Source organism: Agelaius phoeniceus, chromosome 15 (assembly GCF_051311805.1).
Source record: "Agelaius phoeniceus isolate bAgePho1 chromosome 15, bAgePho1.hap1, whole genome shotgun sequence".
Taxonomy (NCBI): Eukaryota; Metazoa; Chordata; class Aves; order Passeriformes; family Icteridae; genus Agelaius; species Agelaius phoeniceus.
In genome coordinates, this window is record NC_135279.1 from 10,932,357 (window position 1) to 10,958,757 (window position 26,401).

General features: G+C 46.9%; 1 protein-coding gene across 2 annotated transcripts; it reads left to right on the forward strand.

The window, feature by feature from the left end:
- The first annotated feature begins 3,180 nt into the window (after window positions 1-3,180).
- SLC22A4 (solute carrier family 22 member 4) lies at window positions 3,181-25,948 on the forward strand. Of its 2 annotated transcripts, none has more exons than XM_054643271.2 (10): window positions 3,181-3,740; window positions 9,738-9,841; window positions 11,449-11,603; window positions 13,630-13,753; window positions 15,594-15,720; window positions 17,639-17,739; window positions 18,710-18,924; window positions 19,588-19,770; window positions 22,174-22,309; window positions 23,465-25,948. In XM_054643271.2, exons 1-10 carry the CDS (start codon window positions 3,348-3,350, stop codon window positions 23,538-23,540), a joined length of 1,614 nt encoding a protein of 537 aa, XP_054499246.1. In that variant the 5' UTR covers window positions 3,181-3,347; the 3' UTR covers window positions 23,541-25,948. The 2 variants fall into 2 exon arrangements, with proteins under 2 accessions (XP_054499246.1, XP_054499245.1); XM_054643270.2 differs by having other exon boundaries at window positions 3,184-3,740; window positions 13,582-13,753.
- The last annotated feature ends 453 nt before the right edge of the window (window positions 25,949-26,401 follow it).

Consider the following 26,401-nt stretch of genomic DNA (forward strand, 5'->3'; position numbering starts at 1 on the left):
AGGCAACTCTTGGCACTGCTGCAAGGGGTACCTGCACTGTATTGCTGGGAGAGCAGAAAGGCTGAGATGAGTCAAGAGCCTTTTCAAAGGCTGCCAAAGATGACTTTTTCCCAAGTGCCCTTGGTCCAGTGGGATGTGACCCTGATGGATGGGATCACCAGCTCCAGGGTGGGCAGCAGGTGGGCAGCAGGGCTTTGGCCAGAGCAGGGCTGTGCCACACTCCAGCAGGGTGGCACAGGAGCTCCAGCATGTGCCACAGAGCCCCTCAGAGGACACACTGCAGCTCACATACAAAATGGGCCTTGCTTTGCCCTGTTGATAAGCAAATTTCCACGTCATCCAAGTGCTAGGCAATCCACAGAACTCTAAATTATCATGTGCTTTCTTAATTACCAGCTCTCCAGATGGCTACTGGGAGGGTGGCACAGCTGTCCCACCACAGCAGAGGGCCCCTTCAAAGGGGCTTTGCCCTGGCAGAAAGAGCAGAGCTGCTGTGGGCAGCACCACCCCACTCTGGAGCAGAGCAGGAGCTCTGATGCCAGCAGTGGCACAGTGGCACACTGGGTGAGGGTAATGTGACTGCACGAGCAGGAGCTGGGCTCCTCCACAGCTGGGGGCAGCTGTGGCATCCAGCAGCCATTGGAGCAGCTTTCTGCTTCCACAAGAACCAAGTGCCTGCACTAGAGGTGGTGTCTCAGCCATTCAAAGATTTGTTTTATCTCCCCCTGTAATGAAGTACTCTTCCTTTGCTCTGCTGGCTCCTTGGAATCTGACTTCAATTTAAAGTATTTAAATCTGAGCTCATTTCCCACATGCTGCTCTTCACCTAACAGCTGAAAGTATGTTTTATAAGGCTGTGGTAAAATCATAGAATTGTTTTGGTGGAAAAATCCCCCAGCACTACCAAAGCCCCCACCACTAAGCCATGTCACCAAGTGCCATATCTTCATGTGTGTTAAATCCCTCTGGGGATGGTGACTCCACCACTGCCAGTGTCACAAACAAATTTTCTCTAATATCCAACCTAAACCTCCCCTGGTACAAATTGAGGCCATTTCCTCTCATCCTATTGCTTGTTCCTTGGGAGAAGAGACCAAACCCCACCTCACTACCTCCTCTTTTCAGGGACTTGTAGAGAGCAAGAAGGTCCCCACTGAGCCTCCCATACTCCAGAGCCCCTCCTGCTCCCTCAGCTGCTCCTCATCAGAACTGTGCTCCAGCTCCTTGCCCAGCTCTGTTGCCCTGCTCTGGACACATGCACTGACCTCTTCAAGAAGAGTCATTTGCAAGAATTAGGACTGGTCCTTCCCCTACAGTGAATTTGCTCCACAACAGTCCAAGCCATTCACTGGCCACTGTTTTCATGTAGTTTTCATAATCTCCATGCTTGGGTTAAAGCATCCCTGATGTTGGATCACAAGTGGGTTTTGCAAGCTGGGGAACACCCAGCAAAAGCTCTGGCCTATGGTGATTGCAGCAAGAGCTTGTGGTGCTGTGGCAGAGCTGGCTAGAACACAAGGGATTTCTATTACTGCTAATTTATGCAGGTTCACAGTATAAGAGAAAACCCCGTGGTGTTCTCATGTCAGACACATGAAATTTTAATATGCAGAGCATGCCTCTGCAAACCAGATAAACCTAAGCACATCATCTACCACTTACTGAGTCTGTGTCTACCACTTTTGATATGCTAAGTTTGCAGCCTAACCACAGTTATTTCTGAGCTCTGTGAATTAGTCCTCTGTAACAAATTACTGTTGACTGAATCATTACTAAGATTGCATTAACATTAATGCTTAAGACAATACACTCCACATCCCTAATTTCCTCATGGGAGCAGGCATGCATTGCATTTTACTATGGTTCTTGCACAGCCTCAGGGCAGGGCAGGTGGAAGGCTGCTGCCTGGGAACCCCTGATCTGTCCCAGCTGGCCCCCACCCTGCTCTTATCACTGGGGACAGCTTAGACTGCTCAGTAGCCCAGGCCTGGCACGAGGATGTCCTCTCCAAACAGGAGATATCTGAAGCTTCCCATGACATGAGTTCTTTGCCGACATCCCAAGCAGCAGCAGCTCGCTGCCTGGCCAGATAAATGTTGTCACAAGCTTCTCCTCCCCAGGCACCGCCGCTTCCACTCTGTGCTTCCTTCCCACACTCCCCCGCCGCCCTCTGTGATCTCTGCTGGAGCGATGCTTCCCTGCCTGCCCTCGCCCATCGCACATGGGCATCCTCGTCTGGGCACAGCCTGACCCGGGCACCCTGCTCACAGCTCCAGGGAGCTGCCTGGTCCGAGCAGGGCAAGCACTGCGCTTGTTTGAGACACCACCGCGTTTCTCAGTTCTCCTTGAGTCATTTCAGAAGATGACAGCGTTGTTCGGATTTCTGAAATGGCTCTGACAGCTGTCCACGTATGGGACTGTGAGCAAAGCCAGAGTCACGTGTGGAGCAGGAATAGTAAATGGATAGGAGATGGGAATATAAAAAGCTCCTCTCTCGGGGCCAGAGCTGCTGCAGGCTCCTTGAGCAGGCAGTGCTGACCTTGTCTGTTGCCAAGAGTGAACACTGCTGGGAAAAAGCACTGGGATGCATTAGGGACGGGATTTCAAGGGCTGTGAGAACGTTCGATTCCTAAAGCACTGTCTGGTCCTTGTGTTTCCCCTGTGCCAGTGTGCAGGAGGGCTCCCATTATTGACGTCGCTACCTTTGGTGGGATGAGCCAGGGAGAGAGACCCCGCCGGCCCGGCAGCTCCCAGCTGATGGCTCCTGTTCCAGCTGCCTGTCCATCAACCGTGCTCGATATGCCCGGCTGTGCTCCGCTCCCGCGGGGGTGGTACGATGCTGTGCCTCCATCTTGCAGCACCAATACAGGGGATATAGCCTGTTTTGGCTGCCCGAAGGGAGGGATTCGGGGCTCGGGGAAGGCTGGGGGCGGCGGAGCCATCGCCGCTCTCCCACCAGGCGCTGATCTCGCACCGCCAGCTGCTGCTGATACAGCGGCCCGGTCCTGCCGTGCCGGTACCGGCACCACCCGCTCCGCTCCGGCTGCGGCTGCCCAGGCAAATAAATGGAAAAAACCCGGACACGCCTCCTACGAAAGCTCCGGAGCCGGCGGCGGAGCAGAAGCGGTGCCCGGGGGAAGGCCCCGGGGATGCCGCGGGGAGGCGGGGTCGGCAGAGCCCGGCGCCGGCCGAGCCCCCCCGGTCCCCTCCGGCCGGGCCCGCCGGGCCAGGACGCGCCGCCCCGCGGGGGCCGGGCCGGGCTGGGCTGGGCCGGGCTGGGCGGAGCTGCCCGCGCCTCCGCGGAGCGCGGCTCCGGGGGAGACCCTCGGAGCTGCTCCGCGCTCGTCATGCGCGACTACGATGCGGCCACCGCCTTCCTGGGCGAATGGGGCCGCTTCCAGCGCCTCGTCTTCTTTCTGCTCAGCGCCAGCATCATTCCCAATGGCTTCAACGGGATGTCGGTCGTGTTCCTGGCCGGCACGCCCGAGCACCGGTGCGTCGTGCCCCGCGGGGCCAACCTGAGCGGCGAGTGGCGCAACGCCAGCATCCCGCTGGAGCTGCGGGACGGGCAGGAGGTGCCGAGCCGCTGCCGCCGCTACCGCCTGGCCGCGCTCGCCAACTTCTCGGCGCTGGGGCTGCGACCCGGCTCCGACGTGGAGCTGGAGGCGCTGGAGCAGGAGCCGTGCCTGGACGGCTGGGAGTACAGCCGCGATGTCTATCGCTCCACCATCGTCACCGAGGTGCGCGGCCGCGGTGACACCCCTACCTAGGGCCGTGCTGGGGCCGGGGCCTGTCATTCTGTCCGGGGGAGGGCGAACGGGGAGCAGGAACCATCGGGTGAAGTGCCTGTGGGGAGGGGTCCGGCTGGGCACGATGTTGGGAGAGGCAGGAGGGACGCGGGAGGTAAAGGTTGACTGAAGGAGCTGCGCGCCCTCGCCGTTCCAGCTGTGTTTGCCAGCTGGTTTTACTCTGGGACAGGTTTGTGTGGAGGGGGAGGCAGAGGCTGAAAATTGAAGCCCGGTAGTTTCCTCCTGCCGCACGCTGACCATGCCGGTAATTTTCTATGTGATGGAATTGCTCGTCCTCAGTGCAGCGTTGAATGGGGACGTGGATACGTTCAGATAAACACACCCCCAGCTGTCCGGGGCTAGAGCAGAGCGGACCCTCGCTGGCCCGGTGCCCTGGAATGCCGGTGCTTCCGTGGCCGCCAGCGCTGGGATCGGCGGGAGGCAGGTGCCGCGGTCACTCCTGCGGGAGCCTGGCCTGGCTGTCCCCTCGGTTTGTCAGGCTCTGCCTGCAGTGGCATCATCTGTGCAGAGCGTCACGGGCGAACATCAGCGGTGCCGGGCAATGGGAGCACTTGTTTGCGTCTTCTGGCCGTGCCATGGTGTGGGGGCAGAGCCGTGCTGTTCCGTAACGCTGGCACGGAGCGGGGAGCTCCGTTAGAGAAGGGAAATGACTCCTCTGAAGCTGCAGGAGTGCTGCTGCTGTTCCTCGTTGTGTAAGGGGTTTCAGGGAATAACAGGCTCGCCCTCGTGGCAGGCAGTGGCAGCTGGCAGGCTCCGCGCTCCTTCAGCCCAGGGCCACCCTCCTCACCCTCGGGAGCGTGAGAGGGAAAGGGTGGGGATCCCTCCTCACGAGTCCCTGTGACTCAGCAGCAACATCTGCCACCAAAAAAACATCGGAGGATGGCACAGCCAGGAAAGGTTCTGATGCTGAGGCGAGGAGTCTGTGCCCTGAGGACACAGGACCGGCTCTGTGCCAGGGGTGGGCAGACATAGGCTCAGCCACATGCCATGTGGGCAGGAGGTGGGCAGCCTCCTGTCACCTGCTCAAAGGGATGCCACTGGCACATGTGACACTTGCCATTTGTGCTGGCACTGGTACTCAGTCGCTGGAGATCCTCACAATATCAGATCAAGGCAGGGCTTCATGGGAGGCTTGCCCTGCTCCTGGCCATGGGCAAACTGAAGCAGCAGCCTGGCTGCTGCCCACATGCCCGGCTGGCACAGCTGCTGCCCACATAGCCACAGGCTGGCACGGCTGCCAGGCAGGTGCCTGGTGGCCACCACTGGCACAGACAATGCCACTCTCACTGCCAGAGGGAGGTCAGTTTATCCTGGTGTCTCTATGAACTTATCTCTGTTTAGAGTCAGGGCGTGCTCTGGGAGAGGCAGTAAATGAAGCAAAAGGAGTAGAAATGTGATTCTTCTTAATGAAGAGTAAAACATTTATATTGGAAGATGCCAGGCAAGAGCATTCTGTGCAGTATTTGGATGGGATATAGCTGTGGGGTTTGCCTTGGGGCCTGGGGTGTGCCAGAGAGGCAATAGCCATTCAGAGATGGAAACCAAATGCCAGGTTCCCATCTGTAAGCCAGATGGAAAAGGATACTTGTTTTTTTCAAAATTGTCACGGACATTTGGAAAAAATGCTGAATTTGGTTTCAAAACAAGGAAACAGGCACTGATTAAATACTGGAAAGAGGCAGTTTAGACAAATTTGAGATGCTTATTTTTTGTACACAACATTTTTCTCTGTATTAGGAAAGACAAGCCAGGACAGGCCACCAGAAGAGCTTAGTGAAGAAATAGCTTCAGATCTCAATTAAAGAACAGAACTTGATGGTACAGGATTAAGTGCTGGAGACTTCATTTGATTCATTCAGTTGCATTTAATCCTGTTACTAAATGCTGGTTGAAGGCAAGTGGGAGATGCCAGCTCAGCACCTGTGTTACTTGGTCTGTGAGGACATGCTAAACTCTGGGACCAGAGAATCCCAGACTGAGTCATTTTGGTGGTCTTAAAATGGAGATAATGGGGAAAAGTGAATGTGTCCACAGGTGATCTTTGGGCCAGGCTGATGTAAGAAAGGGGCTGTAAGAGCAATGGTGAGCAAGTGGAAATGTGAGTCATTGTGGGGTCAGGAGTGATCCTTGGCTGAGATGAAGGGGTTGCAGGGTTTCCTTTTCCTATTGGCAGGCTCCTGGGGTCTGTTACATTGGTATGCTTTTCTGGAACAAATCTACTTTTCTTTTACTTCCAGATAATGTTGTTCAGATCAAACATGACTTAGAGGCTGAAGGACAAGCACTCATTTTGCTCTTTGGAGTAGGCATTAGGATCCAGTTAGTACCCTTGAGCCAGGCTGTCACCAGCACTGCTCCCTGGGGACACTGAGCTGCTCTCCACCACGGGGGCATGGTGTGTACCCCAGACACCACTTTGGGGCCCCTGCAAAGGGCAGAGGGAGTGCCAGAGGCTCTGCAGGGGCTACTGCTCTGTCCCCTGGGTCATCCTGCTCAGTCCCTGTCCCAGCCCTGGCCCTGATGTTAGTGAAGGCAGAAACCAGAAGCCTTTGGGACTGGCAGAGGCAAGAGACTGGATAGGAATTGCTGTAGTTTGAAGACGTCTGAAGGTCTTTTCTATTCTGTTCTGGATTTTTCCATCAGTGGAGAGCAGCCCTGCCCAGCCCTGGAAACCCACCCTGTGCTCAGGCATGGAGGTTGAGTGACAGCATGGCAGAATCTGCATGTGCTCAGTGCTTGTCACTTGTGCACTGTGCAGAGCTGGTGTCATTGCTGGACCTGGTACCCAGGGAGCAGGATGGGGCCATCTGTGAATAATTAACACTTCTTGAGTTATTCATGGTCAGCTTTACTCTTGGAAACAAGTTCAGATTTTCCCTGGTTTGCAGCCCCACCCATTTACACGAGGCTCCACAAGTGTTTTCTCCTCTGATGTGAATGGGCTGTACTCAGGGGGTTAATTAGTGATTTCTGATTGGCAGGGGGGCACTTGGGGCAGTCAGGGCACCTTCTCCAGCAATTTCAGTTTTTCAGAAAGCTCCTCCATCTATAGTGCTCCTACCAGCAGCACTTAGCAGAATTGGCTCTTGCAGCTGGGAGCTTGTTAGAGAGGGCTGTAGGGATTTGATGGGAATAAAATGATTTAATAACAGTGTTCTTGAGCAGCTCCTATTCCTAGCATTCAGAGGCCTTGCCTGGAATCTTACATGAACTTTGCTCCCCAGTTTGCTTTGCTAGGGACATTACAGAATTACTTATTTTCTGGTTAATGTATAATTAGCCCAGTAGAGACATTTTGGAAGTTTTAGCTGTAGGCAGTTTTGCTGTGGCTGGGCCTGTGGCCATGGTGTGCTTGGTGCTGTCTGTGAGGGATGCAGCTCTGAGGAAGGGGTCAAACAAGCTACATTTCACTTTTCCCTACACACTGAAGCACTGCTGAAACCTTACCGTGTTTCTATGTGGTTGATCACTGTGCATGAGCCTCAGTCAGAGTGAGTGCCTGTGGGGATGGGAAGCTGGAATTTGGGACATGAGGTGTAGCTGTAGGGTAGGGCTGTATTGCTCAGGTACCATGTGATATTGGAGCTAAAGTAGGTGGATTGTTCACTCAGCAGCTTCAGGTATACTTGAAGTCAGATGGATTTGATGTGTTTGTGTGTTTTCTGGTCAAATGCAGTGAGTTTCTGTACACAGAAACCCCTCTTTGGACAGCCAGCTGCTGTGTGCTTTTTATACATCCCCCAAATCTGACAGACTTGACCCTGTACAGTGAATTTTTGCTGGATATGCAGTATATCATGGGAAAAACGGAGCAAACACCTGGATAGGAGGCATTTAACACCAAGGAGGTAATGCAGTTTCATGAGCAAGTTATTATTTAGCTGGGTTTATTTTACAGCCAAACTGCCTTTGGCACCATGGAGACCTTTTGAAAACATTGATCCTTAACCTTGAGCAACTCAAGTCTGAAGGTCCAGGAGCAGGTGCTCAGTACCCAGATAATTGACAATAGTTTGTATGAGCTGCAGATTCTGCCATGCTGTCACTCAACAGCTTTCCCTGAGTGGGGCAAGGAAGGTGCAGGATGAGTGAAAGACCTCTGCCCTGCACTTGAAATGCTGTGGGTTTTGTAGCTGAATTTTGCTTTGTTTTAAATACTGGACTTGATTTGTACTGACTTTCTTTACAGAAATCTGTTTTCTTTCACAGGTGAAGTAGATCTCTGCATCTGTTTTTCCCAGCTATCATCCTTGAATGTACCAGAGCCCCACTGACCCACATGCTAACCTCCACCTTCTCAAAACACAGTGCATATAAGTGCAGGTGTGTGCCCAGACAGGCCCACACTTCACCACCTCTCCCTTCCCAGCAGGGACAAGAAAATACCTTACAGAAAATTCTGCCACAGGGTTCTTTTTGTTCTTAATCAGAATAAGGTCTTGGAGGCACATTTTAGTCCACAAGTCTCCTTGTTCCTGCATTGAAGACATGTGTGTTCCTCGGGAAGAGGCATGGGCTGTGTATTTAACCTCAGCTTCTTTTTTTGTTGGTAGCTGGTGTTACTTTGCAGGCTGGGCAAAGGGCAGAGGAACTTGACTCCCCTCTGCTGGCAGGGTCCTTCTGTTCTGTCTGAAAATAGGCATTAATTGCATCTCCTGCCTAAATTATAGTCCAAAGCAAACTGCATCAAACCACACCACCTTCCCTCTTGTTCTGGGGTTTGCCTGCCTGTTCTGCAGCAGCTGTGAAGCTCACCCACCAATCCACTGGTGGTTTCTTTTTGGCAGGGCTTGTGGTGCCATCAGACAGCACCTGGGGGTCTCTGTAACACAAGGGCTGCTCCTTGGTGCCTGCAGCTGAGTGAGGAGCCTGAGCAGGTTTGATGGCAGGTTTCTGCTCCATCACCAAGCCTTTGCCTGTGCAAAGGGTGGCTGCTGGTGCAGGCAATGCCCCTGCTCTCTGATAGCGTGGCTAATTATTAAAATGATGCCATGCTTTAATCTGTATCTAACTAGCTTACCATTGTAGTAGAATTATCTGATCTGAGAGTGACACGTTTGAAGCCTCTCCCTAAGTGCTCCTGGCAGGCATGCCTTAACCAGGAGATTAGTCACCAGGAAGGGAGCAAGCCTTGGCAGAAACATGCTCAGCTCTAACTTCGGTGGACAGAGGCTCATGATGCCATTTTTATTTTTTTAAAACCTTGTCTGAGGTTATGAGTAGTTTTAGGTGGAAGTTTCCACACTGGCTCCTGTCCTAAGTCTGCAGCCACAGCCAGCTGCAGTCATGAGGCTGTGAGTGATGGGTGGCAAGTCAGTGGTGCAGGTGGTGGGGTGGAACAGAATTTGGTAACACATCAGTGCAAGAAAAGACATTTCATTCTGTGTGTCTTCCTACACATGCTTTGTCAGCCCCAGAAGTTAGAGAGATGCAGCAGGTTTTGTGCTGGCAGAGGTCAACTGGCAGCTGTCCTTAGCTGGGATGGTTCTTTACCCTTCTCCATTGCTCTGTTTCACTGGTGGAAGCATCTTGGACCATGGGGAGCCAGCTCCAGGGGTCTGGTGGGCACATGATGGGAGAATTGTACTGGAAGCAGGTGCAGGACAGCCTCTGTGCTGCACACATGGGCTCCCATCAGGTTTGGCATGGCTGGCCAGAGGCAATGGGGCTGTGTCAGACAGCTGCTGGTGCTTTGGCCTCATGGAGTTGCCTGGGGAGAAAATAATTTTCCCTTCATTTTCATGTGCTTTAAGCAGGATATTCTAACAGTGACCTTGGCCAAGAAAACAGTGCTGGTGATGGGTGGAAGTGTGGGAAACAGAATTCCATTGCACGGAGATGTGTGTGTCTCCAGCCAGCAGCCCCTGTGCTGGATGAGGCTCAGCACAGCACTGGGGCTGTGTCTGAGCACAGGACTTTCTCTTGCAGTGGAACCTGGTGTGTGAGGACGACTGGAAATCCCCACTGACCACCTCCCTCTTCTTTGTGGGGGTCCTCATCGGCTCCTTCATCTCGGGGCAGCTCTCAGACAGGTAATGCCATGGGCAGAGCACACCTGGGGCATTTGTTTTGAGAGACAAAAGGAGTGAAATGTCCAGTGCTCTGAGTTCTGGTCTAAATTAGGTAACTGGCCTGGCTTCTTCAAAAATCCCATCCTGGCTTACCCCAGGTGAAGGATTTCTCTCTCTCTTGGGCACTTCAGAGCCCAGGGACTGATCCCCACAAGGAGCCCATGTGGCTGCTTTGCAGATTGATGCGGTGGGCTTCCCTTCACAATCCACTTCCCATTTGTTTCTTTATCCAGCCTTTTCAGTAGTTTAAAAGATGCTGGGTTTTGTTGCACATTAACTGATAATCCCTTGCTAGAGCTGCAAGATAGGAATTTGCCCTTTGAATGGAATCTCCGCACAGGAGAGATGGTTTGGTGGAAACAGAGTAAGGACATGTGAGAGGAAGGAAAAAAGATAACCTGAAAATGAAAGCAATTGTCATAGCATCTCACTAAGTAGATATAAATGTAAAAAAATCATTACAGGCATTTGATAATTGTCTCAGCAGTGTTGAGGTTTTGGCCTTAGCAGTGTTGAATGCAGAATACACATTCCCTGTGCAAATCTCTGCTCCATTGAGCCCTCAGCCCTGTGTCCACAGCCATATGGTGAGATCTCTGGTCCTGCTCTGATTGCTCTCTGGGAATGAGGATGTCATGAGGTAGCAGTGCTCCTCTGGGTGCTTAGTGGAGGGGTTTCAAAACTCACTGGGAGTCTTAATCCTAAAGCCTCCAGCATTAAATTCCATGTGATCTGAATTTAATCTCCTGACTCCTGCCCCAGTGCAGAAGTCAGTTGGTGTTAAAGTTTGAAAGGGAGATGAGATAATCACTAAATCCCAGTGGTGCCATTTCCCAGTGGGAGCATTTGAGGAAGTGTGTGTGCCCTGGTGGCAGCACAGCCACTGGAGCCCAGCTCATGCCTTCCCACATGAGCTTCCTTGGATTATTTGGGGTTTTTGTCAGTAAAGGGTTATGATCTGAGCCTGTCCCTAAGCAATTTCCACATGCCTGCCATAGAAGCCTTTCCAAGTGAAGGGTTGCTGCAGGCAGCAGGTGATGCAGCCTGTGCAGCATCTGTGCCACAGGTTTGAAAACCTGAGCTTGTCCTGCCTCTCCAGGACCACAAGCCATCCTAATGCAGAGAAACAGGTGAGACAAAGGGGGCAGTTTGTCTGGCAACTCAGACCAGAACCAGTTGACTATTTAGCTATTTAGCACACTCAAAGCATAATGGTGTTGCAAAGCCTAGGTACCAGTAGCCTGAAATCCATCATTTTCTCACTTTCAGGTGTGTGGCTTGCAGTCTGCATGTGTCTCCCTATTGTACTGTTGCCTAGTCTCCTTAATCTCTGCCTAGTGGCTTTCTGAAGTTTCTGCTCATAGCTTTTCTTCTCTGTCTCGTGGGTCTTAGAAATTTTAATATTTTTTTAATGCATATGAAAATAATTTTTGTTGAGATGAACAGAACTTCAGGTTATGCTGAGATGCATCACTTGAGATTGGATGTTTGTTCTCCCTTGTGCCCTCTTACATAGGCCCCACCATAAATACATGCTGTTTCAATAATAATCTTTTTCTTTACTAAAGGTTTGGCAGGAAGAATATCCTTTTTTTGACAATGGCTGTGCAGACTGGCTTCAGCTTTCTGCAGATCTTTTCCACCAGCTGGGAGATGTTCACAGTGCTCTTCCTCATTGTGGGGATGGGACAGATCTCTAACTACGTGGTGGCCTTCATTTTGGGTATGAATATATTTGCATTAGATTCAATGTTTGCTTAATGTACTGTTACTTTTTTTCCCTCTGAACCTGGATCATTTAATTAGACAGTGGTAAATCTGTACTGGTAAAATTCCTACTTTGAATGATTGGTGTTTTGCTCTGTGATTCTTCAAGCCTATACTTTCTGTAGGTTTAGAGAAAAAGAAGAGAGCAGGAAGAGTCTAAATAAACATCCATTTCATTCCTCTTTGGAGCAGACATTCAAGGCAGTGTCCAGGGTTTAGCAACAGCAGCAGTTCTGTGATACAGAAGGCATTTGGGAGCATCCCTGCCTCCCTCTGCACCCTTTGCAGAGAGGCCAGTGCGTACCTGAGTGCAGAGCCTTGGAGCAAACCAGCAATTTCCAGGCACGATGAGTGTCAGAGGGACCAGAGCAGAGGAGCTGGCTGGGTGCCAAAGCCCCACTAGCCATAAATGCTCTCAGTGTTGAGATCAGTGATAAAATCCTAAGTTTTGGAAGATTTTTTGCTTTCTTGACTATGGGGAGTGTAGGAATAAAGACCCAGCAGCTGCATGGCCTGGGGACCCTGCAGGGAACAAGGGACCCCATGGGAAGGGGACCCCACAGAGGCTCCCACTGGACACGGGGATTTCAGGAAAGGCAACAGCATGGGCAAATTATGGGGATGAGTGATGCAGGTTTCAGGGGGGGAACTGGGATTTGCTGTCTTTAAAGTCTGTACAAATATATATTTATGGCTAGTTTTAAACCCCTGGTATCAACATTACAATTTGTAGATTGTAATGTGAGCTAGATTAAAATTGTACATTACTGGTTAATGCTGGTGTTTCCTACCCCATGAGGTTTAATGGGGAAAAAAACAGTTCAGAAGAGCATAAGGTGAAGTCAGTGCTATGAAAAGGATGCAGCACTGTGTCCCCAAGCAGCCACGAGTCACTGCTGCCTGTGACTTTATTCAGTTACTCCCGGTTTCTGAAATGAGAATTCATGTAACTATCAAATAGGAGGGTTTTCCAGTCTTGGGTATTTTTTTTCCATCTTCTCTGCAATAATCATGTCAAGAACTCCAACAATAATAAATGTTGGAGTTCTTGCCATGATACACAGCCCAAGTACACTCTCCACACTTTGTGACCCTCAGTATGCTCAGTGTCATTTGTGTTTTAATTGAGTCCAGATCAGACTGTGGCAGTTATGGCCCTTGCAGTGCTCCTGATGTGAAGGAGAGCTCTGCAGACCAGGGGCTGAGAGCTCAAGGAGAAGTGAGGTGGACCTGAGAGCTTCACTGGATTCTGTTAAGGAGTGGTTGGGTGTTTTATTATAAAAGAATTGAGGTGCTGTGGAAGGCTTAGAACTGTCTGAGTTTTCATGACTCGGTATTAGGTTGCTGCATGGTGCAATGGCTGTAGGACGCTTTCCCTGACTGCTGCCTGGCTACTGGAACAGTAACATTACTAGAAGATGGCATCTTCCCTGGTTCTGTCCTTCAGCCCCTGATGTGCCCATCCAACATTCCAACCTTCCTTCTGTTCCCAAAAATAGGTGGGAAATTTGTTTCCACCTCACCTTACTGTAAATTCACATCCTTCCATCCCATGCCAGTCTGCTGTGCTCAGACCTTTGCTCTTTCAAAGTGAAGTGCCCAGCAGTGAATTAATCTTAAATCCAGATGGGTTAAGTGGGGGAGCAGGATGAGTGTGTGGGGAAGGCTCCTGGAAGTCTGCCAGCCATCCCCCATGCCTGTCCTTATCTGTGTCAGCCAATGCATTAATCAAAGCAAACAGAAGTAGCTTCTTTATCTGAAGGTTCCCAATACTCCCAGCAGCTTCTCTGTACAGGCATGTCTGTGCCGTGCTGCTCTTTTCTAAGATTGTTTAGCTTATTTTTTTGTTGTTGTTTGTAAATGCAATAAAGTATTTAGTCATGCTTGAAAACAAAGAGTTAAAATGCTAATCCAACCTCCCTTGTTTTAAACAGGCACAGAAATTCTTGGCAAATCAGTTCGTATTCTATTCTCTACATTAGGAGTTTGCATATTTTTTGCAATTGGCTACATGTTGCTGCCACTGTTTGCTTACTTCATCAGAGACTGGCGGATGCTGCTGCTGGCGCTCACTGTCCCGGGGCTGTTCTGCATCCCGCTCTGGTGGTGAGTCCATGCCGGGGCCACGCTTCCACCTCCCCTCCCGCCTGATGCTCTTTGTGCTGGGTCAGGGAGGAGGGCACTCTTCTGTTCACCGCGTCACAAGGCTCTGCCTTCAGGGGACACTTTTTGTTTGGGGTTTCTTGCCAATTCTAAGTCGAGTACCTACCTAGAGAGCCTCGTTGGTGCTGTGTACTTGAAGCCCTGCTCTTTTTAGCTGGACTGAAGCACTGAAGAAGGGCAGATAGCCCTGTTTGGTTGCTGCCTTTCTAGAGGGACAGGTGTTTGAAAATAGGAAAGGAAAAGCAAGGCATCACTCACACTCTTAAGAATAATTCACAATAGGAAGAGTCCTTTCATATTGTTCAGGAAACTCCTTTCTTTTTCCTATCTTGAAAAAGTAAGTGAGCGATTAGGATCTTTATAACAGTTGAGTGATTTACACACACACTTCTATAGTCTAAAGCACCTCCTGCATGTCCCAGTCTTGTTAGAAGTATCTGCTGATGGTTTGTTGGTTAATTGGGTTTTTTTTAACCTCAGTCTTCAAACCAAACCTTTAAAATGGTTTTCAGCTCCACCTCTGCTGTCATGGGATTTTAAAGACAGTCAGATTCTGTTTAAGGGTCAATTTGCTTATTTCACTTGAAGTGTTTCAAATTCCTTCCTCACAGCAGCGTTTCCCTCTGCACCAAGCAGCTGTTCTCTGGGGAGGCTGGTTCTGGGTAGGACCCTCTCAGATGTCTGCTGTAAAGCAGGCACTGTGAGGCACAGGAAAACTGTCCCCGAGGTATGGCTGCATGGCTTCAGAGTCCTGCTTTGAAATCTGTGGGCTGGGAATTTCCAGGCCTTTTAAAAGCTTACACTTAAAAGTGCCAAAAACTTCCTCTGATGGCACTTTGGGGCCTGGGTGGGGGTAGATGGGAATCAAGGTGCCCTGGCAAAGCTCTGCCAAGGCTTTGCCACGGGCCATGTGATTTGCACATCCCTCTGCTCTGTACAGTTCTTGCTCTTTCACTCATTTCCCTTCCAAATTCTCCAAAAGGTTCCTGCATTATCTCTGCAGTCTCAAGATCCTCAGCTTTCCCAGTAAGAAGAGCAGTGGGGCAGCTCATCTTACAGAAAGTCCCATTAGTGATTAACGATCAGATATAAATCATCTGATGTTTGCAATTATTGACCTGGCTTTGAGTCAGTCTTTAGGGCTCATCAGAAAAGGAGTGCCTGACCTGCTTTTTTCCAAGGAGAGGAAAAAGTGCTGCTGGCTAAAGAGAGAAAGATAGCATCTGTTAATACCAAAGGATTTAGTTAAGGAAAGTTAAAGTTTTCTGTCCTGTGCTTGGTGTTAATTCATTCAACATGTGCCTGTGATTGATTAGAGAATGTCATCAACTCTGCAAGGGGACACTGCCCCTGCCCTCTGCCTGGGAAAATCTGCCTCAGAGCTGTGATAACATGGTGAGGTTTGTATATGAGATTCCTATGACACAGAACCTTTAAATACACACTGTCATATTTAAAGCATTTCCACATTGTGTGCCGTTTCCTAAGAATATTTTTGATTCACACTGGCTAAGCTACTCCCATCCTTTCTGTCTATCTGGTGACACCTGGTGGACATCAGTTATTCCCTAAAAAACAACCACTGAGGACAAAGCATCTACTTTAGCATCACAAAAGGTCCCATGTATTTGAATGACATTGCCCACATGCTTCTGTGCTGGCTGTCTCCTGCTGCAAGCAATCTGTGAGATCCGAGTGTAACTCCTAGGCACAATAAATATGTTATTTATAACTTGTTACTTTTGAGGAAACATTAAATCATTTCTTCTGAAACTTATTATAGGATCATTCCTGAGTCTCCTCGGTGGCTGATCTCCCAGGGAAGATATAAGGAGGCAGAAGCTATTATCCAAAAGGCTGCAAAAATGAATGGCCTTCCAGCCCCAGATGTGCTTTTTGACACTGCAGAGGTATGTTCCACACATCCTGGTGCTGTACCTCGCTGGCACTTCCCTGTTTGGCTGGTTGTCTTGTTGGGAAATGCCAGCAGAGCTGGTTTGCACCAGCAGCTCTTGGGCTGGCAGTGGCTGCTGGCCTGTGGTAAGTGCTGGGTTAGCAAAGTGATCAAAGAGATCAAAGTGAGAACCCAGAGGGAGGTTTTATTTGTTTGCTTTTCACAGTAAAATTCTCTTCCTCAGCAGTTGTTTATTGTGGTTTTCAAAGCAAGGGTGACTCAGATTGCTTCATCCTTTGGGCACTGCAAAAACCTAAGGAGAATGTGTTTGTGCCCATTTCAGTTTGGTGCTTTTTTAGCAGTTTAGCAAGAGCCCTTTGCAGGGGCCTGTGTGGGGGACCCTGAACCAGCACCCACATGAGCTGGGTCTGTATGGAGCCTGAGGGACTCCTCAGGTTGCCCAAAGCACCTGAGTGCTACAAGGGGACTTGAAAACCATGATGTGAGTGAAGACAGGGAAGAACATCAAGCTCTTCTTCAAAACTGTGGTTTTTCTGTATTTCATATCTGTTGGTTAAAAGAAGAAAGTCTGGTGAAACCTGGCAGCCCAGCAGCAGGGAGCAGCACGGCCACAGTGGAATGGTTGGATCCTGTGCTCATCTCTCCCTCTACTGGCTCTGCTCTCACTGGAGCTCCTCCAGAGGCACCTCTTGTGCAAAGGCTCCTCCGGCCCTGCCTCAGCAATGACCGTGTGTCTGTAGGTCGGATCTTCCTCTGCTGCCTTATACTGCCACCTTCCTTTTGTGGCAGAGAGAGCAGAGAGCAAAGCACCGTGTGCTCCTCTGCAGTGTCTGCAGGACAAAGATGCTCTGAGTTACCCCTCCCCTGAGCAGGATCCATCACTTGACTGTCACACATATTTTGGCTGAAGATTTCTTTCCCAAGTGGAAGTTTTTGTGAAAATTGAAGTGTGTGTTCCAATTATGTGAAGCTCATTCTACACCAGCCATGGAAAAGCACTTCTCTTACTTCACAGCCAGGCCTCAGATGTCTTTCAAACTGGGGATGACTTTTTTGGATTGCAGCATTTTATCATTCCTGCATATTTTCATAAACCAAGGAGACACTCACCTGCTTCATGGAAATTTTGTGTGCCAAAGTGTCTGTTCAAAAAAGCCTGAGAAACATGTCTGCATGCTAAGTCTCATGTTGGAAGTATTTTTCAAACATTAATAGAAAGACACTCCTTTGAAACCATCATCTATTCCTAGGGAAGGGTATCTCCTGGATAGTCCTGTAGGGAGAAGCAGGGTGGTTTGTTCTTTGGGCCTGGGGGAAGCCTGGCCACAAGTTCTGGCTTTGCCCTGGCAAGGGCAAAGTGTGCAGGCAGAAAGGCACCCTAATGCCACCCAGAAGATTCCTGCTTCAAGCCTCAAACTAGACCCTCTATCTCCAATCTGAGGTGGTGGATGCTCCTGTGATGTGCCCTGGCCTCACCAACTTTTCTCATCTGTTCCTCTCCCTGTCAGGGTGCTGGCAGGCAGCAAAACCGGCTGATTTCCTTCATTCATTTCACATCACTTATGAAGGTTTGAGAGAGCTGAATGGACAGTGCAGAGAATGGACAGAACAATGCCTCTGGTACTGAGGTTACTTCTGGAAGTACCATGTGACATCCTTGAGGAAATGTTAACTCATCTGCCTGCTCAGCTGATTCTCCTTTCTAATTAATCTTCGTGGTGCAGTGGAAACTCCCATGAGTACAGCTGGGTGCAAGGACAAGCTCCACCTAAGGACTGTGCTCCCTGGTGCAGAAGTGGCCCTTATCCCCTGATAGCCATAACTCCATAACTGCCTGGACTGTGGGTAGCAGAGGTTGTTATGCTCTTAGGTGTGTGGGAATTTTTTTGGTTTTGTTTTCCTTTTTCCTTCAGATGCAGGATTCGAAGCCCCAGCAGCAGCAGAAGGCTATCCTTCTGGACCTATTTCGAACCCGAAACATTGCAACTATTACTATTATGTCATTACTTTTGTGGTAAGGAAATGTGTATTCCTAAAGTACCCAGGCAATAGAACAGTTCCTGATTTGAGGGCACATGCCACGGGTTTAGATAATAAGTCTGAGCCTCGGAGTCGAGCTCCAGTGGTCCTTGGCTGGTACATGGCCCTCAGTGTCCTCACAACCACACTGCATTAACACAGCAGAATATGGAGACAGTAGCCTTGACTCAGATGTAAAATAGTTAGAAAACTATATGTAACAACTTGTGCATTTTTAAGTATGTTGCTTTTTTTTTTTTTTTAATGCTACCCATCTCTGTAATCTTTATTTGAAGATACATGTTCTTCTTGAAGCAAAGGCAGCAACTCAGTAACATAATAAGAACCAGACCCATGGCCAGCATTTTTGTTCTGTTTTGTACTGTGCCCATCTCAGTGAGATCCTGGTCCCTGCCTGGGCAGCCATGAGAAATGAGGACCCAATAATGCCATATAGACAAACCAGAACTCTTTCTGTCCATATTCACTCCAGCAGAAAGGAACTGGCTAGCACATTTGGTAAGGCACTCCTGAGATCTGAAACATGAACATCCAGCTCTCTGTGAAGATTAAATAAGATATAATGGAACTGCTGAGGGTGGGAGATCCTGACACTAGCTGCAAGTAGGAATGTAGTTGGCTTGGGAAGCTTGCAAGACTTTCATTGTGTCTTTGAGTCCATTGCAGTGAAAAGCCTTTGTGAACAACTTCCACAAAGCTTTTTTGTGGTTTAGTGTATGCAGAAAGGACAGAGAAATCTGAGGTGTCTTCAAGCTGCTGTGGATATGATCACTGAATGGGATGACAGAATTAGAAAGAGGGGGTTGCCACTGAGACTTTTTTAAGCCACAATGCCTGTGGCGGTGCTTTGTGGTATCCTATTTTTGTAACGACATCTGAGGCAACACTGGAGGCATTCAGAGACTGCTGTTTCTGGAATAATTTGGTTTTATTGCTTTTCTCAGGTTTTTCACATCAGTTGGTTACTTTGGCCTGTCCCTCAGCACTCCAGACTGGCATGGAAATGCCTATGTCAACTGTTTCCTCTCAGCTGTTATTGAAGTTCCAGCGTATGTGATCGCCTGGCTTCTCCTCCGCTCCCTCCCACGGCGCTACTCCTTATCTGGCACCTTGTTTTTAGGGGGAAGTGTTGTCCTCTTCATTCAGCTGGTTCCTGCAGGTACAAAATTAAACATGTGACTTAAGTATACGAAACATTCAAAATATGTTATGGTACTGTGTAATAGTACTGCAAAATTACTGGAAACCAGGATCAAATTTAGAATTCGAGGTCAAGTTTATGCTGATCCCTTGCAGCCTTAGGTTGTTTATTTTGCATTTGTATATGCTGAGTCACACTCAACTCTCATTTATTGTGTCAAATTACTGAGCTTTATATAGTTCAGGGGGAACCAAGTTCTAAAATGAAAGCTGAAAGTGTACTGTGATTTATCTGGTTGTGCTTCCAGGCTACAAAAACCTGCATCCGGATTTCCCTGTGTGTAAATCTCCACAGGAATTTGTGAAAAAGGGGTGGGTTCAAGCTTGCAGTTTATTGCTGTGTAATCCAGAGTTTTGTTCCATTTCAAGAATGCTGTTTTACTTGAAGACAACCAAAATCTGAAAAATACAAAATAACCTGAGCATCTACATTATGCTTAGTGGGGAGTTTGGAGTCATCTAGGAATGGGATTAATATTTTGTATAATTAAAATAACCTAAAGCGCCCAACTCATGACCTTTTGGAAAAACACAGCAATACAGTCTTTTGGATGTAGAAGTAATACAGGTAATAAGCACAGGGTGTTGTTTATTCACCTTGATTTTATTTTTTCTCCTCCAGAACTTAATGTCCTGTCTGTTGGACTGGTGATGCTTGGGAAGTTTGGCATCACAGCTGCATTTTCAATGCTTTATGTCTACAACGTGGAGCTGTACCCCACGCTGGTGCGGAACATGGCAGTGGGAGCCACCTCCACGGCCTCTAGGCTGGGCAGCATCATCGCTCCGTACTTCGTTTACCTGGGTGAGATCTCCTCCTTCCTGCCTTGCACCACACAACTGCCACACCAGAGAAGTTGTCTGAGCTTCTACAGTGCAGGCTCAGCTTTAAGTGCCTTCACTTGTTGGCTTTTCAGTTCCTTCTCTCAGCTTGGGTGTGAGCTCACATGGCAGAAATTAAGTGGAGCTCCCTGGGCTTCACAGAAGGATCAGGCACTTCATTCCTTTAGGGACCATTCATGTATCAGTGAAGTGAGTTAGAGCTGGTCCAATACAATGATGATGTTTATAAGCTGTGCAAGCAGAGTGGCTGAAATGATAATCACATCTCAGGGTGCCAGTTAGTTTCCCAGGAGAGTGTGAAATGGTCTTGCAGGTAAGGAAATGTAGCAGTAGGAAATTGATTGCATGGTACTGTCCCTGTGCATCCTGAGATGGGTATGTTGGCAGGTGGGAATCCAAACATTCCCAGGATTTGTGCTCTCCAAAGTAATACATGGAAAACATACAGTTAAGTGGCATGAAAGTGTGGTTACTTGAAGTGGGTTTTTAAATTTTTTTTAAAGTTTCTAAACTAGTCATCTCAGCATTCATTCATTTTGCTTTTTCTTATTGCTCAATATTTCTGTAAGCAGAATTATTAATTTCCTCATAGGCTTTTTTTGACACTCAATGCCATCACATTCTGAGTGCTGCTCATATATTAACTGACAAATACTTTTTGGTTTGGTTTGGTTTTTTGTTTAATACATAAAATGCATGTTCCTCATGTTGCAGACAGGAAAGAGTGATAGAGGTTAGGGGACTAAGGGTGAAAGTGAATACCTTCTGTTCAGTCTGGGGTGCTCAATCTCTTCTTTCTTTCATTCACACATGATTTATTTCCTTCTGCCATCACTGGACCCATGTCAAGCTCTCTCTGCCTCTAATGAGTGTTGCTTCCTGCTGAGATCTTTGATACGACATGAGCTTGACTTTGCTGGCTTTGACAAAATATTGCTGGTGTACTGCTGAGGGGTTCATGCTGATTCTCCATTCTCCAGGAAAGTGGAGAGGAGATTACTATCTGTAACTAATCAGTGTTGACTCACCTCTGCATTCCAGTGTTAACTGGAACACACTGTACCAAAAATGATGAAAATGCCTTGTCTTAGTTTCATACTTGTACAGTGCAAATGTGAAGTGAAAGGGTCAGCTGGACTGTGACTCTCCTGAAGGTCTTCAGTCTCCATTGCAGCACTAAGAGAGAAATGTAGACAAAAAAACAATTTTACTGATTGTTTTTTGTGGATTTATGGGGTTTTTTTCTCCCAGGTATCCATAGGCTCAGTCTTTTAAAAAAAATCTTGTTCCAGACATCAAAATAGTTTCTTAAACTTTAAGAGGTTTGAGGAGAAACTTGTCAGCGGCTGCTATTTGCTACAGCTAAATTAGGACCTTGCCATTCATCCAGCTCAAAACCACAGAGGAGATCAGATCACAAACTTCAGCTATGTGAGACATACCCAGAGGTCCCCTCTTAATCTGACTTTATTCCATACATTATAAAGCATATTGCTCTATCCCAGCTATAAAATAAAGCTGTCAAGTCCAGTTTGGTACTTTCTCTATCTTCAATACTTTAACTCCTAGCTAATCCCTTTTCTGAAAGACCTTTTCATTGCTGTGCTGTTATGACTTGAGGATCTTGCATCCTGCCTAAACAGTTGTGTGCCAGCTTGAGGCTGCTGGCAGAGGCTGCTGCATTCATGTCCAAAATAATTTTCTGAGGAGACTAAGGTCAGAGCCTCATGTGTGTCTTGGAAAGCCTGATGTTCTCTCCCTTTGCAGCAAGGAAGGCTTTAAAGCAGTCCCCCATTAATGAGCTGTTAGTCTGGAACTGACCTGTTCAGCTGACTTAGTCCCTTCCCTTCTTTTGCATCAGCCCAGCAGGGTGTATGATCTCAGGCAGTGATTAGTGCTTCACTGCTTACAAGCAATTTTATTCCCTCATATTGTATTATTTAACAGAGGATTTGGTTCTTGATGACAGTGTGGAACTGAAGGCTCCAGCAGAGCTATTGCCTTGCAAAGATGTTGATTATCCCCATTGAAAATATAAAAATATAAAAACCAACTAAACAAGAAACCCCAAACAAACAAAAAAAATGATCCAAACTTTTGGCTGCTACAAAAGTGGGGGTTGGCATAAAATTATGGTAGCTGTGGCCATCCAAGAGCACATTCTGAAGCTTTAAAACTGAAAAGTCCCTTTGCTGGCAGGTAATAGATGTAATTCACCTTTGGATTCACCTTTGATATTGATGAATCTTTCAGCTAATTATTCCAATTAATTCTGCATTACACCAACGTTTGGAATATAAACTTTACATGTGGGTTTGTCAATTTTGGACATTGAGTACTGTTGGAATATTCTGTGTTCTGCCAGGTGCCTATGACAGATTCCTACCCTACATCCTGATGGGGAGCCTGACTGTGCTGATTGGGATCCTGACCCTGTTTCTCCCAGAGAGCTTTGGCAATCCACTGCCCGAGAGCTTTGAGCAGGTGCTGAAGGTGAAATGGTAAGGCAGCTTTCATTCAGCCCACACTTCATACGAGTTTAGAATACAGTCCCTTTTCACAATCAGAAAACATGTTTCTTCAGGTCCACTGCAAAACTTCAAAGCTCTTAAAGTGCCCTTCAGATTGTTTTCTTTGGGGTTGGTAATTTGACAGACAATGACATCATACAATTTCTCCAGAATGTCTAAACCCGAGAGCTGATGTGTGCTGGCAAAGCAAGGCTGACCTTCACAGCACCCTGAGGCTGTTGCTTCAGATGTCCAGACATTTTCCATCCTATTATATAATTTACTCTCATGAACTCCTTATTTAAACTATTCCTTTAACTATTTATTTAGTAGGATTATATGCATTATGAGACCCTTCATTCTTCCAGTGTAAGTTCTTTAGGTACTATTCTAAATTAAATGCAGGATTTCAACATTCTAGTCTCCTCCTGGGCAGCCAGAGACAGGCCAGGACAGCTTTTGCTCTGGTTTATATGATTTAGCTGTAAGCAATGACAGTTCTCTTGTCCCACCAACATTGCTATTTAGGGTGCCCCAGGCAAACATTTCCACTCAAATCTATGCACATCCACTACAGTGTGAGAAAAATTCTTAGAGCAGCAGAGGGAAACTGAATTAGCCAAAGAGCAGCTGCATAGCCACCATTTAGTTCAGTGAAAATTGGTATTGGAATGGAATTTGCCCCTGTAAGCAATAATAGCTTGAAAAAGCTAGAATTCCCTTTATCTAATTCCTGGTCAGCATAAAGAACTGTAATTATGCTTTCAGAAAAATTGCTAGGCCTTTCCTTGAGAAAGGACATGTTGCTCTTTATCACAATTACTTCTTAGATGTATCATGTGGCTTTTCAGCTTTGCAGTTGACAAACTGTAGCTAGAAATCCTAGAGTCAAACCAGATTCCCCTCGGAGGTTTCTTGGATGAACAGCCTGAAGTAACTGAGTTACAGCTGCTGAATGATGTTCAAGTTCCAGGCATTGTTTGCTGCACTGCTGCTGCCATCCAGCAAGGAACACTGTACAGAACATTCTATTTCATCTCATGTTTATACTAGCAATGTAACAGGGTTATTGTAGTGGTGCTTGTAGGAGAGGGAAGTGTCTGATGATACCCTGGAAAATGTGCTCAGTCTTTTACTTGCTTTCAGTTTCAGAAATGAGCAACAAACCACTGGCATTAGGAGTTCCAAGGAGAGTCCTAAAAGTCTGATAACACCTTTGTGAAGAAAGACATACCTCTCAGAGGGGCTGAAAGAAGAGCAAAATCATCTCAAATGCATTTGCTGCCAGAGGAAAATGAACAAAACCCAACTGCACCATAGTTGTTATGCCCTGTGCTGCTGTCCCCAAATTATGTAGTGTAGTGACCAGATGCTGTCTGCTCCTGCAGGACCATTATTCTGTCATTCAGTGTCCTGTTCCCTGCTGTTTGCCAGCAGACACAGTCCCCATTGAGAAATGGGGGCCTGTCTGTGCTGAACACAAGTCAAGGAGTAAGCTGGAAGTGAGCCTTAGAAATAACACAGCAGTGACTCCAGGCAGCCAGGTACTCAATAAAAGCTGCTGAAAGGGGAAAAAAAATAGGAAACCTAATGCTGGTGTTTTTCTCACTTTGTGTGTTGACTGGAGGAAGGGGAGCTGGGTGTCCGCCTTTCAAAACCTGAAAGAAACATCCTAGCCTCCTTTGAAATCTGTGACCAAAGCCCACAGACTAAGTGGAGTCAAAATTCATTTGTAGCAGAGCAGACAGAGACTTCCTGTAAGGACATGGGTTTTAAACATGCCTTCAGAGGGGCTTTAGGTGTCACTTGCTTTTCCCAGGACCTGGGATCCCCCTGTTCCTGTAAAAGTTGCTGCTGTTTCATAAAGTCTGAGCCCACCCAAAACCCTCAGCTTTGTGAATCTTCAGTGTCTTTGGGGAAGGGGGAAATCTTGAGCACTGAGAAAGGACTATAATTTGCTGACTTTCTGGTGGGTCACACCCACTTTCAACAGAAAAGTCAGCTGTAGCAAGTCCATGATCCTGTCCCAACATGCCATGCATTATAGCTTTCAGGTTTTTTGTGATATATGGACATAAGCAGTTTTTTAGCTCTCTTGGGGTGTTGTTTTATCTTTTTCCTAAAGTATTTAATTTCTTCTTTGAATATATACCACTTTGTTCTGCACCTTCAGAGAACACTCACTGCAGTTTCAAAAGCTTTCATAAAACCTTTGTAGAATTTACAAACTTTGGCAATTTGATGCTCACAAAAAAGGCAATTTGATGCTCACAAAAATCTGATTTTCTGTACTGCATATGTTCACCTGCAGCTATTAAAAATTCAAAAGGACTAATTTGGGACCACAGGGGTTTTTATAAAAAAAAACCAAAACCCAAACACCAACAAAACCAGTATTTGGTTTTCAAATCCTACAGATTATATATGTTTGGGGTTGGTTTTTTTTTTTTAAAGTTTGGCAAAACTAGACCGGGTGAAGATAAATGTCGAGCTCAGAGTTGTGCTTCTACTGTCTTATGAACACTACATTGTTTGAAGAGTGTAATTCTTGTTATTTTTGTATTTATTGGCTGTATGTGCACTTCTTGGTCACTTAAAGTCTGTCAGACCTGGTAGACTGATTTTTATTCTCTATAAATAACAATTAGCCCTGATTCACCTTCTGTAAGGGCTAACAAAAGCACAGTGTCTCATCTCTAATGCATGAGTTCAGGGTAGGTTGTCTTGTGCTGGCTCTTGGCACAAGAATGAGGCTCTCCCTGAAGTTCAAGCACAAATTTTAAGCTTTATAACAAATGCAAGGAACTTGTGCAATTAACTCAAGCTGCTTTTGGGAGTTGAAATACTATTTTTAATTTCCTTCAGTTATGCTTTTGCCATAAATGTAGCATGGCATAAGAGAACCTGTGACTCCTGATCTTCTCATCCCTGCTCAATCAGTTTCTCTAATAACAGCAGTATTTAATCTTGCTTTTACTTTTACAGAGTAATCTAAATATGTACTGTTTAGATGTAACTGAATTTCTCAAGAAAGTCTTTTTATCAGCATAGGACAGGTTTGAGGACTTGAGTTAAATATAGGTGGTCATATTTTTATGAAGATTGTTATTTTGAGACTTATTTTATGTGATTGTAGGTTTGGGTATTTCTAAAAGGTAAATATTTTTGTACTCTTGAACCTTTCAGTATCTTAGAACCTGTTTTTCCTTTTTTAAATAAGAAAAAGTGCAGTGTTTTTTAAAATACCGTGTTTTAACCAGTCTAGTTTTTCTTACTTAAACCATTGATCTCGAGCTAGCATCACATTTCAGTATTTTTTGCAACAGATTTAATAATCTTTCAGGGGAGTGGAATGTCCTTTTTAAAATTATGTGATGTTGTTATAAGGCCTTATGGAGTCTGAGCACAGTGGAAATGAGGGAATCCCAGCTGGATTGTTCTCACTGACGCAGGGGTCATCACCCTGTGCCTCATCTGTAACCTCTGTCACCTTCACTGGGGTCTCTCTGTGCAACCTTGGATCCTCAGCTGACTTGCTGGATCTGCTAATAATTATATAAAGCTGTAGTAATTGTCAGTCATTGCCCTCTGTCTTCATTGCAATAAAAATGTGCACTGACATTGTTTCAACCTGCTTTGTGTGTGGAGTCTATTTGAAGAGCAAGTCTCTGAACTTTATTTTAAATAAATAAATAATAAAATGTATTGCCAAGAATTTTAAATAAATAAATAATAAAATGTATTTAGCGTAGATCAGGCATAGAAAAAAAGTCCTGAAATAAGCTCTTTCACTGATTAAGTTCTTCCACACAGGGAAATTATGATGGTGTGGTACAGTTTTACTGCCTTTCAGGTGCAAATCCCTGGAAGCTGACTCTGGCCAGGCTCAAGGATGATTTTGTGATTTAACTCCTATTATGTGATTCATTTTCTACCTTTGAGATTTTTCACAGCTGTGTGATTCCAACCTGGGATAAAAGATCATTGTAAATACAAATGTTCAAAAAATGGAGGGATGCTATTTTTTTAAATCAGTTAGAGGTGGGGAAAAATATCAGCCATAAAAAGCCACCTGAAAATGTG

Bases quoted from the DNA above. Each gene is read 5' to 3' on its own strand.
- SLC22A4 (XM_054643270.2), top strand. From the start codon at position 3,348: ATGCGCGACTACGATGCGGCCACCGCCTTCCTGGGCGAATGGGGCCGC. The intron at 11,604-13,581 runs GTATGAATATAT...TGTTTTAAACAG, and splicing joins CGTGGTGGCCTTCATTTTGG to GCACAGAAATTCTTGGCAAA. The intron at 17,740-18,709 runs GTAAGGAAATGT...TGCTTTTCTCAG, and splicing joins ATTATGTCATTACTTTTGTG to GTTTTTCACATCAGTTGGTT.